This window comes from Phocoena phocoena, chromosome 1 (genome assembly GCF_963924675.1).
Source record: "Phocoena phocoena chromosome 1, mPhoPho1.1, whole genome shotgun sequence".
Taxonomy (NCBI): Eukaryota; Metazoa; Chordata; class Mammalia; order Artiodactyla; family Phocoenidae; genus Phocoena; species Phocoena phocoena.
Genome location: NC_089219.1, coordinates 37698763 through 37716832, shown reverse-complemented (window position 1 = coordinate 37716832; position 18070 = coordinate 37698763). Strand labels below are relative to the sequence as shown.

The window sequence follows — 18070 nt, the reverse complement described above, 5'->3', positions numbered from 1 at the left end:
TTTTGGCTGCACCACACGGCATGTTGGGATCTTAGTTCCCCAAGCAGGGATTGAAACCACACCCCCTGCAGTGGAAGCACAGAGTCTTAACCACTGGACAACCAGAGAAGTCCCCTTTTCTGTCTTTATATTGTGATTGTTTTAGTATTCCATTTTATTTCTTTTGTCCAATAAACTATATCTCTTCACTCTTTTTCTTAGTGGTTGCTTTTGGGTTTGCATTATATATAATAGGTATTTTAATGCATTACATCTACATTCAAATAATATCATACCAGTTCACTTTTTTTTTTTTACATCTTTATTGGATTATAATTGCTTTACAGTGTTGTGTTAGCTCCTGCTGTACAACAAAGTGAATCAGCTATGTGTATACATATATCCCCTCCCTCTTGAGCCTTCCTCCCACCCTCCCCATCCCACCCCTCTAGGTCGTCACATAGCACCAAGCTGATGTCCCTGTGCTATACAGCAGCTTCCCACTATCTATTTTACAGTTGGTAGTGTATATGTGTCAGTGCTACTCTCTCAATTCGGCCCAGCTTCCCCTTCCCACCCTGTGTCCACAAGTCCGTTCTCTACATCTGCGTCTCTATTCCTGCCCTGCCACTAGGTTCATCAGTACCATTTTTCTAGGCTCCATATATATGTGTTAGCATATGGTATTTTTCTCTTTCTGAGTTACTTCACTCTGTATGACAGACTCTAGGTCCATCCACCTCACTACAAATGACTCCATTTTGTTCCTTTTTATGGCTGAGTAATATTCCATTGTATATATGTACCACACCTTCTTTATCCATTCATCTGTCAATGGATATTTAGGTTGCTTTCATGTCATGGCCATTGTAAATAGTACTGCAGTGAACACTGTGGTACATGTATCTTTTTGAATTATGGTTTTCTCAGGGTATATGCCCAGTAGTGGGATTGCTGGGTTGTATGGTAGTTCTATTTTTAGATTTTTAAGGAACCTCCATACTGTTCTCCATAGTGGCTGTATCAATTTACATTCACACCAACAGTGCAAGAGGGTTCCCTTTTCCCCACACCCTCTCCAGCATTTATTGTTTGTAGATTTTTTGATGATGGCCATTCTGACTGGTGTGAGTGATACCTCATTGTGGTTTTGATTTGCATTTCTCTAATGATTTACCACTTCACTTTTTTTTTAAAGAATTTTTATGTATGTATGTATTTATTTATTTATCATTATTTTTTTTTTGGCTGCATTGGGTCTTCATTACTGTGCATGGGCTTTCTCTAGTTGCAGCGAGCAGGGGCTATTCTTTGTTGCAGTGCACGGGCTTCTCATTGTGGTGGCTTCTCTTGTTGCGGAGCACGGGCTTGAGGTGCGCAGGCTTCAGTAGTTGTGGCATGCGGGCTCAGTAGTTGTGGCTCGTGGGCTCTAGAGCTCAGGCTCAGTAGTTGTGGTGCACAGGCTTAGTTGCTCTGTGGCATGTGGGATCTTCCCAGACCAGGGCTTGAACCTGTGTCCCCTGCATTGGCAGGTGGATTCTTAACCACTGCACCACCAGGGAAGTCCTGCACTTCACTTTTAATGTAAGAAACTTACAAAAACATACTTACATTTCTCCCTTCCATCCTTTGTGCTATTGTTGTACATTTTACTACTATATATATAGTAGACCCCACAATATGTTGTTGTTATATTTGCTTAAACAGTCAATTATATATAAGTAAATTTTATTGAGAAAATATTTCATAATTCTGCATATATTTACCATTTCTAGTTCTAGTCATTGTGTACAACTAAGTTTCTATCTCATATCATTTTCTTTTAGCCTGAAGAACTTCCTTTAATATTTCTTTTTGTGCTGGTCTGCTGGCAATGATTCTCTAAGCTTTCATTTTCTGAAACTATTTTTCTACCATCATTTTTGAGAGATATTTTGCTGAGTATAGAATTTTAGGTTGTTCTTTTTTTCCCCCATCACTTAACATTGTTGTTTACTTATCTTCTTGCATTGTTTCTTTTTCTTTATAATTTTTAATGGAATATAGTTGATTTACAATGTTGTTAGTTCTTGCATTGTTTCTGATGAGAAGTCAGTAGTCATTCTTATCCTTGTTTCCCCATGTATGTAATGTCTTTTTTTTTCCTTTGACAGTTTTTTTAAAAATATTTATTTATTTTTTGGCTGCATCGGGTCTTAGTTGTGGCATGTGGGCTTTTCATTGTAGTGCGCAGGCTTCTGTCTAGTTGTGGTGCCCAGGCTCAGTAGTTGCTACGTGCGGGCTTTGTTACCCCGTGGCATGTGGGCTCTTAGTTCCACAGGAGTCGAACTGGCGTCCCCTGCATTGCAAGATGGATTCTTAACCACTGGGCCATCAGTGAAGTCCCTCTTTGACAGTTTTTAAGATTTTTCTCTTTATCATGGGCTTCCAGCAATTTGAATATGGTATGTCTTGTTGGATTTTGGTGTTTAACCTGCTTGGAATTCATTGAACTTCTTGAATCTGTGGAATTATAGCTTCCATCAGATTGGAATGTTTTCAGCCTTATTCCTTCAAATATTCTCCTGCTGTCTTTCTGGGACTTAAGTAACATGCATGTAAGGCCACTTGATATTGCCCCATAGGTCACTGAGGCTCTGTTAATTTCTTCCCATCCTTTTTCTCTCTGTACTTCAGTTTGTTTTTGTTGGTTTTGTTTTACAGCTTTACTGAGGTATAATTGACAAAAAAAATTGTATGATTTTAAGGTGTACAGTGTGATGTTTTGCTATATGTATACATTGTGAAATGATTATCACAATCAAGCTAATTAACATACCCATCAACTCACATAGCTCCCTTTTCCTTTTTTTTATGTGTGTGGTGAGAGCACTTAAGGTCAGCCTTCTTAGTAAATTTCAAGTATACAGTATAGGGGCTTCCCTGGTGGCGCAGTGGTTGAGCGTCCGCCTGCCGATGCAGGGGACACGGGTTCGTGCCCCTGTCCGGGAAGATCCCACATGCTGCAGAGCGGCTAGGCCCATGAGCCATGGCTGCTGAACCTGCGCGTCCGGAGCCTGTACTCCACAACAGGAGAGGCCACAACAGTGAGAGGCCCGCGTACCGCAAAAAAAACACAAAAAAACAATATAGTATTCTTAACTATAGTCACCATGCTGTACGTTAGATTGCTAGAACTTACTCATCCTGCATAACTAAAACTTTGTTCTCTGTGCTTCAGTTTGGATAGTTTCTCTTGCTGTGTCTTCAAGTTCATTAATCAATGTCTAAACTTTTAATTTGCAGTGTCTAATTCCATTTAGGAAAATTTTCATTTCAGGTATTATATTTTTTAGCTCTAGAAGATCTTTTTGGTTGTTGCTTTTTAAATGTCTTCCATTTCTCTCCTCATCATTTTCATGTTTTCTTTTAGATCCTTGAATATATTTATGATGTCTGTTTTAAAGTTCTTATCTGCTAATTCTATTATCTTGTCATTTTTGGATCTGTATCTGTTGAAATTTTTCTTCCTGGTTTAAGTCAGAGTGTTTTTGCTTTTCCACATTTCTAGTAACTGATTGGATGTTGGACATTGTGAATGTTATGTTGTTGAGTATTTGGATTTTGTCTTCTTCCTGTAAGAAGTGTTGAGTTTAGTTTTGATAGGCAGTTAAATTATTTGCAAATAAGATTGATTTATTTGAGACTTGTTTTTAAGCTTTGTAGGGAAGGTCTAGAAGATCTAGGTCTTTTAGGTATAGTTTAGCCCTACCACTGAAGTATGTCCCTTCTTGACTCTCTACTGTATGCCTTAGCTGTTCAACAAGGTCTCTTCATTTTGGCTTGTCAAAACTAGAATATCATAAAGACGCAGACGTAGAGAATGGACTTGAGGACCCTGGGGGCGAAGGGGAAGCGGGGACAAAGTGAGAGAGTAGCATTGACATATATACACTACCAAATGTAAAATGGATGGCTGGTAGGAAGCTGCGGCATAGCACAGGGAGATCAGCTCGATGCTTTGTGATGACCTAGAGGGTTGGGATAGAGAGGGTGGGAGGGAGGCGCAAGAGGGAGGGGATATGGGGATATATGTATATATATGGCTGATTCACTTTGTTGTACAGCAGAAAATAACACAACATTGTAGAGCAATTATACTCCAATAAAGATATAAAAAAACAACAACTAGAATATCATCCAGTCTTGTGTGAGCTCTGAGAATTGTTAAGCTTACAACTCCTCGAAAGGAAAACTGTTTCTTTGCTCACAATATTTTGACACCAAATGTGTGGGTTTTCCACACCAAGCTCTTCTCCAATTCTCTGTGGACACCACCAACTGGGTGTCCTACAAGTCAGTTCAGTTCTGACACTATCCCACAGGTTAAGGGCTCAGTCCCACAAGACTGCCCCTCACTTTAGACACCAGTCCTCAGGTTAACCACTAACTTGTTTACAAATTAAGGGTTCCCGTGATCCCTTCCTCAGGTTCAGTAATTCACCATAATGGCTCACAGAACTCAGGGAAACACTTTACTTAACTATTACCAGTTTATTATAAAGGATATTATATATTATTATAAATATAGAATAATAGAATATAATATAGAATAGAATATATAATTTTTATATTCTATATTATTATAAAGGATACAAATGAATAGCCAGATGAAGAGGTACATACAGCAAGATCCAGAAGTGTCTTGATTACAGGTTTCTGCCCCAGTGAAGTTTGGGGTATCACTTTCCTGGCATGTGGATGTGGTCATCAAACCAGAAGTTCTCCAAACCCCATAGTTTAGGGATTTTTCTGGAGGCTTCATCACATAGGCATGATCAATTGTTATTTCAACCTCCAGCCCCTCTCTCCTCCCTGGGTGATAGGGTATGGACTGAACATTCCAAGCTTCTAATCTGGGCTTGATCTTTCTGGTAAAAGGCTCCCATCCTGAGGTTATACAGGATCCTGCCAAGAGTTGCCTTATTAAGGAGGAGACATTCCTATCACCCAGGAAATTCCAAGGGATTTAGGAGCTCTGTGTCAAGAACTGGGGTCAGAGACCAAATATATGTCTAACTATGTCACATCTTCCTATTAGTTGTTTTTTGACTGTTCTCATAGGGGCTCATTTTTTTTTCTTTTTTTTCCACTTAAAAAAATTTTTTTTAACTTTCTCTTTGTTGTTTTTATTTTTTATTATTTTAATTTTCTTTCATAGAGTCTCATTTTATGCATGCATAGTTTAGGGGTATTCAGCCAGACTCAGGGGAACCTCTGTCCTCTAGCACTCTTCCTTGCATGTCTCAACTGCATAATCCTCTCTAAACTCTGATTTCTGTCTCCTGGATCAGCTGACTGTCATACTCTGCTTGGGATTCCCTTCCCTGTACTGCTATTCACAAAGCCCTCCAGGCAGAAAGCCTGGACAACCATGAAGCTCACATTGTTTGTTTCTTTTTCTGAATCACAGTTTTTCATTGCCTGTTGTCCATTGTCTGAGGACTTTATTTCATATAGTTTGTTGAGTTTTCTAGGTCTTTATGGTAGGAGGGCAAGTTTGGTAACAATTACTCTATCATGACTGAAAGTAGAAATCCATTCTGTTTCCGTCCTTTTAACATGATTCCATCATTCACTGAGCATTTCTTTACTATCTGGCATAACAAAATATTTCAAGTACAAGAAAGCTTATACTTCTCTGATCTGGCCCTGGAATCAGTCATTTCTCCAAGAAGCATTAGTTCCTCTTAGTGAAGGACAGTACTTAGAAACCAAGATTAGGCACTCAGAGTACTCATTGCTACTGGGGTATTGCTGCTTCTAGGTATTTTCAGTAAACAGCTAAACATAAACAGTAAACAGCAAATGTATATATGTGTATATATGTATTCACACACATATTCATTTATAAGTATTTCTATATCTGCATATATGTTATAAAACCATGAGTTCACAATGATAGCACCAATTCCAGTATACCTCAGATTCTTTCAGGCCTTCGCCATTCCCATGTTTGTAAATACCTTCTCTATCAGTTAAAAACTTGGCTCCTGGTATTCTCTATTTACTTATTTGTTCAATGAAACAAATCTACCTACCATACTAGCTGTCTTCTCCACCTGCCACCTCTGCATATTACCCATCTTATCATTGCCCATATGAGCGCCCCATTATTCTCTCATGCCCTCAGTTACTAGGTTGATGCAATTATGCTAGGAAAAGAAGAGAAAGTAGGTTGTATCTTCATTGAGTCACTGTTCTAGCATGCATTTGTTTATTAGTCCATTTATTCATTCACAAATACTTACAGACCTGGGGAAACAAAGGCAAACTAAATATATAAGGCCCCAGCTCTCAAGAAGCCTACATTCTAGTGGGGAATATAGAGAAATAAATAGACAAACAATTGCATTACAGTTTATTAAGTGCTGGGATAATGGAAGTACAAGGTGTGTTATGCCATAGACTTATAGGTTAGACAAATTTTTTCCAAATTAATTGCCATGGAATACTATTTTTTTGCATTGTTAATAGGAATTTGGTAACATGAGTTGCCCTGGTCAATTATACTTAGGGAAAGTTGGATTAAACAAAGTTGAATACATTTCTTACAGGACTTCTTTACACAATTTATTAAATAATATACTTCATGAATCTTTATGCTAAGTCTCTCAAATTTAATTGACCACACAACCCTTACTTTTGTTCGTGAAACATCTTGCGGGAGAAAAGTGTTTCAGGGAACATATTTTATGAAATATGGATTAGTGTTATTTGAATTTTATGGTTCTTAAACTAGTTTTGGTTATTAAAACATTCAAAACCTAAAGATTTTTAAATTTACTTCTTTCTCTTTATAAGTAGAAAGGATTTTTATTTTTATATTTTTTTATTGAAATATAATTCACAAACCAAACACTTGAGTTGTTTCAGTGTTTTGACTATTATGAACAGTGCTGCTATGGACATTTGTATACATGTTTTCATTTCTCTTGGGAATATACCTAGGAGTGGAATTGCTAGGTCATATGGTAACTCTATGTTTAACCTTTTGGGGCACTGCCAGGTTGTTTTCTAAAGGGGCTATACCATTTTACATAACCACAAGCAGTATATGAGGGTTCTAATTTCTCTACATCTAATGCTTATTATTTATCTTTTTTTATTATAGCTGACCTAGTAGGTGTGGACTTTTTTTATTATAGCTGACCTAGTATGAGGGTTCTAATTTCTCTACATCTAATGCTTATTATTTATCTTTTTTTATTATAGCTGATCTAGTAGGTGTGGACTGGTATCTCATTGTGGTTTTGACTGGTACTTTCCTGATGGTTAATTAGGTTGAGCATCTTTTTTTTTTTTTTTTGTGGTACGCAGGCCTCTCACTGTTGTGGCCTGTCCCGCTGCGGAGCACAGGCTCCGGACGCGCAGGCTCAGCGGCCATGGCTCACGGGCCCAGCCGCTCCACGGCATGTGGGATCTTCCCAGACCTGGGCACGAACCCATGTCCCCTGCATCGGCAGGCGGACTCTCAACCACTGCGCCACCAGGGAAGCCCAGGTTGAGCATCTTTTATGTGCTTATTGGTCATTTATCCTTCTTTGAAGAAAAATTTGTTCTAATTTTGTCCATTTTAAAATGGATTATTTGGGGCTTCCCTGGTGGCGCAGTGGTTGAGAGTCCACCTGCTGATGCAGGGGACGCGGGTTCGTGCCCCGGTCCGGGAGGATCCCACATGCCGCGGAGCGGCTGGGCCTGTGAGCCATGACCGCTGAGCCTGCGCGTCCAGAGCCTGCGCTCCGCAGCGGGAGAGACCACAACAGTGAGACGCCCGCGTACTGCAAAAAATGGATTATTTGTCTTGTTATTACTGGATATGAGTCCTTTATATATTCCAGATGCAAGTCCTTTGTCAGATATATGACTTGCAAAATTGTTTTCCCATCCTATGGTTTTCTTCATTTTCTTGATGGTATTCTTAGAAGCACAAAAGTTTTTAATTTTAATGTCCAATTTATTTTTTTCGCTTGTTGCTTGTGCTTTTGGTGTTATAACTAAGAAACCATTGCTTAATTCAAGATCATGAAGATTTATGCCTACTCTTTTTTTAAAGTTTTACAGTTATATTTAGGTCTTTCATTAATTTTTGAGTTAATTTTTGTATATGGTGTGAGGAAGAGGTCCACCTTCATTCTTTTGCATGTGGTAACCAGTTGTCCCAGCACCATTTGTTGAAAAGACTCTTTTCCATTTGATTGTATTGGTATCTTTGTTGAAAATCAGTTGACCATAAATGTGAGGGTTTATTTCTGGACTCTTAATTCTATTCATTTATCTATATATTTATCCTTATGCCATTACCACACTGTCTTAGTTACTGTAGCTCTGTGGTTTGAAATCAGAAATTGTGAGTCCTCCAACTTGGAATTTCTTTTTAAAAGTTGGTTTGGCTGTTCTGGGTCCCTTGAATTCCATATGAATTTTAGGATCAGCTTGTCAGTTTCTACCAAGAAGCCAGCAGGGTATTGATAGGGATTACACTGAATATGAGATCAATCTGGGGAGTATTGCCATCTTAACAATATTAGGTCTTTTCATCTTGAACATGGGATGTCTTTCCATTTATTTAGGTCTTCTTCAGTTTGTTTCAACAGTGTTTTATAGTTTTCAGTATCTTGCATTTTGTTGGTTAAACTTATTCCTAAATATTTTATTACGTTTGATGCTATTGTAAATTGAACTTTCTTAATTTCATGTTCAGCTTTTTTCATTCCTAGTGTATAAAAATTTGATCAATTTTTGTATATTCATCTTATATCCTGAAACCTTGCAGCACTTGTACTGTTTTTGTGGATTCCTTAGGATTTTCTAGGTACAAGATCATGTCATCTATAATTAGAGATCATTTTATTTTTTCCTTTCCAATATGGATGGCTTTTATTTCATTTTCTTTACTAATTGCCCTTGTTAGACCCTCCAGTATAATCTTGAATAGAGATGGCAAAAGTAGAATTTTTGTTTTGTTGTAAAGCATAATTTTGATTCTCATGCATGACAAGTTTCAAACTTTGGTGATATTTCAGGTTCCTTTCACTTTCTAAGTGGTCTCTATTATATGGGGGGAATAGAGAAAGTGAACTTTCTGAGGGTGCTTTCTCTTGCTAATGTTTCTCTATGGCTAAAAATGAATAGGTTTTCATTTCAAAGTTAAGTGCTTATCAGTAATGTTACCTTGGTTTTTCATGCATAAATCTGAAATGTTATTGTTATTTACTGTCTACTAAAGTCCTACATTATAGATTCAAACCCTAAAGATAATGTAAAACATGTTTCTGGTTTTACAGAGTTTATTTTGAGGGGACTCAAAATAAAAAGCAAATTGTAGTTAATACACTGATAGAAATGAAAGATAAACATTACTGAATGAGCCCCTTACTCTTCTTGTCCAGAGCCATTTTTGTAGGGGAGCAAAGGTTAGCTCTCCCTAATGATAAACATAAACCCAACATCCTGATTTATCTTAACCAGCTATAGGTATTTTTGTGAATATATCTATCTTTTAAAATGAGTATTTTTTCAGCTGTGAAAACTTTGTGATGTATTCTGTAATTTCATATAATCAAATAGCCTTCAAGTTTAATATGGTCCTTCAATTTCAAAGGATTGTCCCTGGTGTTAGTATTTCAGAATTTCATTTAAGTTCAGATCAGCATCTATAATGTGCTGGTTCTATACTGGGTACCGGGATGTGAAGCTCATTAAGTTGCTCTCCTCAAAAAGTTCACTCTCTAGCACTGATGAATAATCTTTTTTCATCTTTTATGACTTTATAAACTTTGTGCATCATATGCTTTATTTTCAGATTCTTTTTTTTTAATCTGGAAACTTTTTCTTTTCTCTCTTGATTATTTCTCAGGGACTTTATTAGCTTTCCTGTTTTCTGGGTATAGACATTTTCCCTGGAGTAAGACTTTACAGTCATTTTGGATATAGCAGCTTATTGAAATTTCTTCAGTGAATAATGTATACCAGGAGTTAGCAAACTTTCTATTAAAAGGCCGGATAGTGAACATTTTAGGCCTTGAGGGCCACATACAATCTCTTCTTTTTCCATATATATTTTTTTAAATGAACGTTTTTAAATTTATTTATTTATTTATTTATTTGGCTGCGTTGGGTCTTAGTTGCGGCACGTGGGATCTTCGTTGCTACATGCAAGATCTTTAGTTGCAGCATGCGGGATCTTTAGTTGCGGCATGCAGGTTCTTTAGTTGTGGCACACGGGATTTTAGTTGCAGCATGTGAACTCTTAGTTGTGGCATGCAGGATCTAGTTCCCTGACCAGGGATCAAACCCGGGCCCCCTGCATTGGGAGCATGGAGTCTTAGCCACTGGACCACCAGGGAAGTCCCTTAAATAACCTTTTAATATGGAAAGATCATTCTTAGTTTGTAGGCTTACAAAAATAGGCCCTAGTTTCCAATCCCTGATCTGTACTACCTTTCTGAAAATATGTTTTGCAAATTACTAACTGCACCAGATGGTCCTTGAAAAAAGGAATCCATATTCGAATAAATTTGGCCAGTGTTGTTTACTGTATTGTTCTCTTGGAGATTTATAAGACCTATTATATTAAAGATTTTAAAAAGTCCTTCCAGACTTCCCTGGTAAATTTCTAGATTATCTCTTGGTGACCATAACTTATAAGTAATCACAGATATATTTTTCATTACTTTCCTCTAAATTCACTACTTTAAACTTCAATTTAAAATGTTCTATATACTTATATGACTCGATTGTGAGTTTGAAATTTAAACATGTAAAAAGAACCAGAGGGACTTCCGTGGTGGTCCAGTGGGTAAGACTCAGTACTCCCAATGCAGGGGACCCAGGTTCCATCCCTGGTCAGGGAACTAGATCCCACATGCATGCCGCAACTAAGAGTTCGCATGCCGCAACTAAAAGATCTCGAGTGCTGCAACAAAGATCCCCGCATGCCAAAATTAAGACCCAGCACAGCCCAAATAAATAAATAAATAAATATAAATATTAAAAGAATAAATAAAAATTTTAAAAAAGAACCAGAGTACCTAATTTCTCAGCACTTTTCTCTGTTACCATGTTATGGCACTGCTAACTTCTTTTTTTCTCTTATCCAGGAAAAGTGGGTTGAAGTTGCTTCAATGAAAGTGCCTAGAGCAGGCATGTGTGCTGTGGCAGTCAATGGGCTTCTGTATGTTTCTGGAGGTCGATCTTCCAGTCATGATTTCTTGGCCCCAGGTACCTTGGACTCAGTTGAAGTTTATAACCCTCATTCAGATACATGGACAGAAATTGGTAACATGATCACCAGTCGTTGTGAAGGAGGTGTTGCTGTACTATGAAATAGTAAGCATAAGAGAGCACAGGAAACATTTTGAAAATACAGGGTCTCACCTTTTGCAAATCACACTTGTGTTTGGTGATAGGACCCTTTCATCTGTTGAGTTTTCTGTGAATTTGGTAGATAAATGAGTAAAAAATGATTTTTTTTAAAGAATTTGAGTGAGAAGCGATATGGAATATATCCTAAATCAATAAAGAGTTCACACAAATTTGCCAAGCTTACCAGTAGATATGCTGTTTATGCTCTAGAATTGTCCAATTAGGAGTAGAGTCCTATTTGTAAAAATGATTTGCTAGAAGCTTCTTGGCAAATAGTCCCTTTAGCTGTTTCTCCAGTGCAGTTAAGCTGTAACATGACCATTGTGTCATTTAAGAATATCAATGAGACAGTTTAAAGATATCTATACATTCATGATTCAATCCAGAGTGCAATTTTCCATGGTCATAGTTTACCCTACAAAGAAAAGCCAATGAAGCAACTTCCTACTTTTATTTTATTCCAGGAGTTTTCACTAGTCCCAAACTTTTTATTAACAGCAGGAAAACTGGGAGGGACATGTGGGAAATATCTAGCTATTTATATATATAAGTTTTCACCTGTTGATAACAGCATATAAAAAGCTTTTGCTCACTTATGGTTTTGTCTTGATGCTGGAATGCAGATGAGGAATTAATAGGAGGTTCTTAGTGACAGTCCTTTATTGCAATAGGATGATGTAATGGGTGATAGAGCCCAGCAGGTTGAATGCACCTTTTTCTAAATAGTTACCAAAAATACGTTTAGCTTTGGGAAGAGGGAATTTATTAGATTATCAAGCTTGGTAAAGCATACTCACACTTGGGCAAGCCTAAATATGAGTTTAGTACAAAGCTGCTGCCTGGCTTGGAGAAGATGGAATTATAGGTACTTGTAAAACTTTTTACAGATACTAACTCATAAGTGTACGCTGAAAGGCCTCTGACCCAAAACTGCTTCTCAAAACTTCTCATTTTCCCTGAGAAGCATTCTAAAGAATTGTTTTCTGTCCATTTCTGAGATGAAGATTCTTTGTGTACATGATCATCACTTTTAAATTATTTCTACTAGTCAGTTGGAGCCATATATATTAAAGGTCTTATACATTTAGGTTTACCTGGCTGTTCCAGGATTTGATTTGTATATCCCTGATTTCCCCTTTTCTGTGCAATCCTCCAGTATATTATAGGCATCAGTGGCTTATTTAGATAGAAAACCTTTGGTAAGCATTAAAGACTCAGGCAGCACTCATATCCAAAATATTTGGATAGACTCACAAAGATACTTTCCTTCATAACTTAACCATATGCATATATTAAGAAAAGCTTACGTAGTGCAGACAGAAAGCTCTGTATCCCATTCTTTGGGGTACCCTGAAAGTCTGAAGGGTCACAGATGCCTGGCTGGGATCTGTAAAATGTCAAGGAATGAAGTATCAAGATAATTTGTAAACTATTTGAGTTGTAACTCATGTGCCTTTAATATTTCTAGTTAAAGAGAATCTGCATTCTGGTTCAAGAGATTTACAAATTTTCCTATCATTTAATTTTCATTATTGCCTGATGCCAACCTAAAATGGCACTATGAAGGGAGGCATTTTGTACTGCTGTGGCAGAAATGTAGTCAGCACAATCAGTGTTTGGGCCTAATAGGTCCAGACAATGCCTGAAAATAAGTAATTATAAATATGCTTATTTCCTAGGTAATGACAGATTGTTTTAAAAAGAATGTACTAATAAAGTATCTTGATTTCTTTGCTTTTTCTTGTATTACTATTTAATTTAGTTTATTAGCAGCATTCCTGGATTATCAAAGTGTAGTAGGGCTGCCCATGATTTTTAGTGTTTCAACTTTAAGGACTTGCACATTTAGTTTTACATTTAATTGTTTTCTGAGCAACTGTTAACGTGATCTTCCTCCAAAATATTTAACAATTCAATATACTTCTAAATATCCTGTCCAATGTACTTAAAAATCGCACACTGTAGAGAATTCCCTGGTGGTCCAGTGGTTAGGACTCAGAGCTTCCACTGCAGGGGGAACGGGTTCAATCCCTGGTCGGGGAACTAAGATCCTGCATGCTTTGTGGCGCGGGCAAAAAAAAAAAAAAAAAGTGGGCAGTTAGCCTAAAAATATGACTTGCCCCTACTCTGAAAGATTGAGATCAGAGAAAAGTTTTAAGTTTGTGCAGTCCTCATGCAATTTAAGAGAAGCAAAGAAGTAATTTTCCTCACTGAAACAATCTGAGTAGGATCTGAGAAGGATCTTCTGAAGAGTATGAGCTTTCTTTCCTTCAGTATCAAGCTGTAGTAAACTCTTCTCTACATTAATAAAGAAGGATCGTGTGGTGATTTCAGCCACAGGCTTTTAACTGGTAAGCTTCTTAATGATCAGAACAAGCTCTAGCTCTATAGTGTTATATTTGTTAATATATAATTGAAACAACATAATTGAAACAACAGAATTTATTGTCTCACGGTTTTGGAGGCCTGAAGTCAAGGTGTTGGTGGAGTTGGTTCCTTCTGAGGGCTAAGAAGGAGGGATCTATTCAAGGCTTCTCTCCTTGGCATGTAGATCTTCATGTTCACATGGTATTCTCTCTGTATATGTTACATTTTCCATTATAAGAACACCAGTAATATTACATTACAACCTACCCTTATAACCTCACTTTAACCTTATTAATAACTCTGTAAAGACCCTATCTGCAAGTAAGGTCACATTCTGAGATGCTGTGGATTAGGAGTTGAACACACAATTCATAAAAAAATCTTGTAACAGGTGTGTAACAGAGTAAACAAGTTACCACTTTAGATTATGATCTTTCCACAGCAAGAATCATTAAAGTAAAAATTATATGTATATAATTTACTTACGAAATTTAAGTTACCTAATATTCGAATACTTATACAAAGGTAACGTATACCAGATGATACCATTTCCTGATTTAAATTCTTATAACATTGAAAATGTTTCTCCTTTTTTATGAGACTAAGCATCTCAAAAGACTAAGTTTTAAAGTTAGAATTCAAGGTGTTTCTTTTACTGTTTTAAAAAAGCTTTTGTGTGAGTTGACATGCAAAACTAGATAGAACATTAAGATGTCTCCAGCTTGACTTTTCCTAGTTTGTATATCCTAGAGGCTAACTATTTTTGACCAGCTGGTGTTATGTTTGGAGATAAGTTGCATCTATATTCTGCCAAATATCCTGGTAAAACCTGGAAAATGTGTCTAGCTTTTCTTTGAACATAGTTTTCCCTCGTGACACTGCTCCCTACTGACTTCAGAGCCACAGATCCTTTCAGTTCAAATAACTAGGTTGTGCCAGGTAAAAAGAGCTTGGAAATGCAATTCCCAGGGGCAACTGCAATGAAAACTCCACACTGGAGCCACCTATTATTTTCAGACACTCATGGATACCAAGTTTTCCTCTGAGGGAGGGAGGGAGGGTGTGTGTGTGTGTGTGTGTGTGTTTTCAATGATCCTAAAGCTCTAGCACAAAGGTTTTTCATCTTTTAATTTACATTTTTCAAAACAATTAAAACATTGAAATTTTTAAGTGGATGACTATAAAGTTCATAAAAAGACTGAATAAGAACTATAACCTAATATAACATGAAAAGGACTTGTTAAGGGTTTTCAAGCTGTTTCTCAGTGATTCCTTATAAAATAAAGATTTCTAGAAATGAAGAATAATTTGGGAAGAATAAATCACCACTGGTGGGGAAAAAAGAGCTAAACTGGAGAGGTAGAAAAAGGTGATGCCAAAACACAACCTTACAAGGCTTCTAGCCAACATGCTAACGTCATCTACAGAGTAGTTTTATATTTATTCTACTTGCCTAAGTCTCTTGGGTCCCTTCTCTGGATAAAAACCTTTAACTAGTAAAGTGATTACAAATGAAATAAAGGCCACTAAAGTGACTACTATCCTCAGGGCTTTGAACCAATTGGGATAATGTGGCAAGAGAAAAAGTTCAGTGTGTAATGCTATCCCCAAACCTATTATTACTGTGACTATAGCTTCACTGAGTCTTTCAGAAACAAAGAACGCAAGCCATGAAAACACAACAGGAGCTGTACTATTAGCTAAATTGAGGAAGTCTGGTTTGGCTGGACTACCTTGTGGCAGAGTAAAACCCCATCTGATCCCTCCCAAGAAAGATAGGAAACTGGCTCCATAAGCCATCTGAGTAAAAGCTAATATGGGAATATAAGTCTTTGTCATCACCATGACAAGTGGTGGAGCAATGAAGGGGATTAGTCCTGCCAGAGTTATGTATAATGCTGGCTTTGGGCTGTCAGGCAGGTAACTGATGGTTTGTGGTGGCCTGGCTGGAAGTACTGCTTGCTCTTGCTTCTTCTTAAAGCTGCATGGGGAAGTGTGATAATATTGTGTCTTGCACATACACACTGGAAATGATGAGACAAGCCAAGGCCTTGGAAACAAAGGGGAAAAGTTCTGCTGGAGGCCTGTTTTGAGAGAAAATTTTTCTATTCTCCTTCTGGCTCCTAGTCTGATTGTGGAAGGGTACTTCAGCATCTATAGGGAAAACAGAACGAGAAGACAAAAAACAGATTTAAAAAAAGGAAATCATCAAATGTTTTAGTCCCAATCTGAGACAATATAAAAACAAACCGCCTGCTTTCTGTTAGCACATCGAACTTAAAGAAAGGTTGGACTACAGGATGATGTTATTATTGCTGGCAAAGACTATTAAACAGCTATACAACATACAAAAGAAACTACTGAATAGAAACCAGTGATATATTTTGGCCTACCACTAAACTTATCCCATGAAAGAAATATCTGAAGGAGGAACAGCTAAAGACTAGGTCTTCAGTTTTTGGCATTCTAAACTGCCTCTTCTATTTATAAATTGCAAAAGAAGCAGCACTAATTACTGTGGAAATGCTATTTTATGTAGAGAAAATTAAGCTTTAGACACTGCATAATTTTCATAGCTTCATGCCTTTCTACATATGTCTGCCTAGAATTCTAGATTACCATTTTTCTATCTAGGGAACTTATCTTTAAAAATTCGGCTTGAAGCTTTCTCCAATCTGATGTAATCCTCCTATAAGTACCATATACACACTTCCATCATAATTCTCACAGTGAATTAAAATCTTGTGTTTACTTGTCTGTCTCAGTAGACGTGAGAGCCAGGACCATATATTTTTCTTTGCCTTAAAAAAAAAAAAAAAAAAAAATCCCCAGTGCCTTTCATGGTACATGGCCAAAGCAATAACCTCTCTTGCTGATTCTGTGCTTTAGTGAGTGGATTCCATACTTCAACAGTTAAGCAGATCAACATTAACTCAAAAAATGTTGGATTAAAGAAAAAATGAAAGTTATTTAAGAATCTTGGTGGTTACTCAAAATGCTAGGAATGATTCCATCTTGAGGCTATTTTTCCTTTTTGTCTAGAATGTTCTTCCCTGAGGTACCTGCATGGCTCATTGCCTCACTTCTGACCACCCTATTTATAAATGCAATCCTTAAGTCTACTGTCCCTATTCCCCTTCCCTGCTCTATAGTTCTCCACAGCACTTACCACTTGACATATTAGATGTCACTTATTTATACTTTACTCTTCCCCCGATCAACCAGAATATAAGAGGGTAAGGATTTTTGTCTTCTTTTTCACTATTGCCTAGCCAAGCAATGCCTGGAAAGTAATGCTCAAATATTTGCTGAATAAACCAACCTTTGAAGATGCTCGAGAAAACTTCTGGATGAAGTGAACCATAGTGGGCCCCATTGAAAGTCTTGCTTAGGAAGATGCCACACAGTTCTGATTAATGTATTTTTATAGCTCAGTGGAACATCTGAATCAGAAGCATGTTGCTGTGTACAAAACAAGATGTCATTTAATTTTCTTCACTTTATACATAAGTTTTAAAAAGTAGTAATTCGGGATAATTTCTTCCATATAACAGTTCCTTTGAAAACAATAATGTTTTCAAAATATCAGTAACATTAAGTAAATAGATCCTTTTCTTCTCTGAACCATTCTTTTAGCTTTTGCTGTTTGGTGTAACAGAAAGAGTAATGCAGAGACAACAGATCTGGATTTTTACAAATGCCTCCATCATTTCCCAGCTGTGTGACCTTGGGTAAATTGCTTCCTTGAAGTGCCAGCTTTCTTATCTTTAACACTGAAAGTCATAGCTTGTCTGGTCTATTAGTTATCTATTTTGGGACTTAGCTTAAAGTAATGATAGTAGCAATCAATACAATTAGCTGTGAATCAGGCATTGTAACTATGTAATTACTGTAACTGTTGAATAACCTCATCAACTTGGTGTTGAAAGGCAGTAATAGCCTGTTAAGTTAGAGTGCAGACTTTGGAGTCAAACAATCTGGGTTGGAATCCTGGCTCCACCACGTATTAGCTATGTGACTTTGGACAAATTATTTAACCTGGCTATGGTGCAGTTCATTCACCTATAAGGCTTATGATAACTACATAGGGTCGTTGTAAAAATTAAGTAAGTTAATACATGTAAAAAGCTGAGAACTGTCCCTAACACAAAGTAGGCACTCAAAAAATACTAGCTATTATTCCCACCTTACACAATGTAAGCAACCAGTAAGTGGCTGAGTAAGAGAGAATATTATGAATCCAGATCTGTCATATTTACGTAAGTCCCATTCTTAACCAAAAGAATAAGGTGTCTAAAAATCTAAAACCCACAGTTGC

At 37.1% G+C, this 18070-nt stretch overlaps 2 protein-coding genes across 2 annotated transcripts in view; one reads left to right on the top strand and one right to left on the bottom strand.

Annotated features, from left to right (window-relative positions):
• IPP (intracisternal A particle-promoted polypeptide) overlaps positions 1–13118 on the top strand; it is a 39986-nt gene extending 26868 nt beyond the window's left edge. The window contains exon 10 of the mRNA XM_065890382.1: positions 11121–13118. Coding sequence (XP_065746454.1) covers positions 11121–11345 — 225 coding nt within the window. The 3' untranslated portion in view covers positions 11346–13118. The remainder of the gene's footprint in view (positions 1–11120) is intronic.
• A 2074-nt stretch (positions 13119–15192) lies between these two features.
• TMEM69 (transmembrane protein 69) lies at positions 15193–17116 on the bottom strand. Its single transcript, XM_065894511.1, has 2 exons — positions 17075–17116; positions 15193–15906 (listed from the first exon to the last, which is right to left on the bottom strand). The coding sequence occupies exons 1-2, from the start codon at positions 17114–17116 to the stop codon at positions 15193–15195; spliced, it is 756 nt and encodes a 251-aa protein (XP_065750583.1).
• Between the last annotated feature and the right edge of the window lie 954 nt (positions 17117–18070).

What these genes read in the sequence shown, in the direction of transcription:
- TMEM69 (XM_065894511.1), bottom strand. Translation starts at nt 17,116, where the DNA reads ATGGTTCACTTCATCCAGAAGTTTTCTCGAGCATCTTCAAAG. An exon ending in TTTCTCGAGCATCTTCAAAG is followed by an intron (nt 15,907 to 17,074) that starts GTTGGTTTATTC and finishes TTTTCCCTATAG; the next exon opens with ATGCTGAAGTACCCTTCCAC.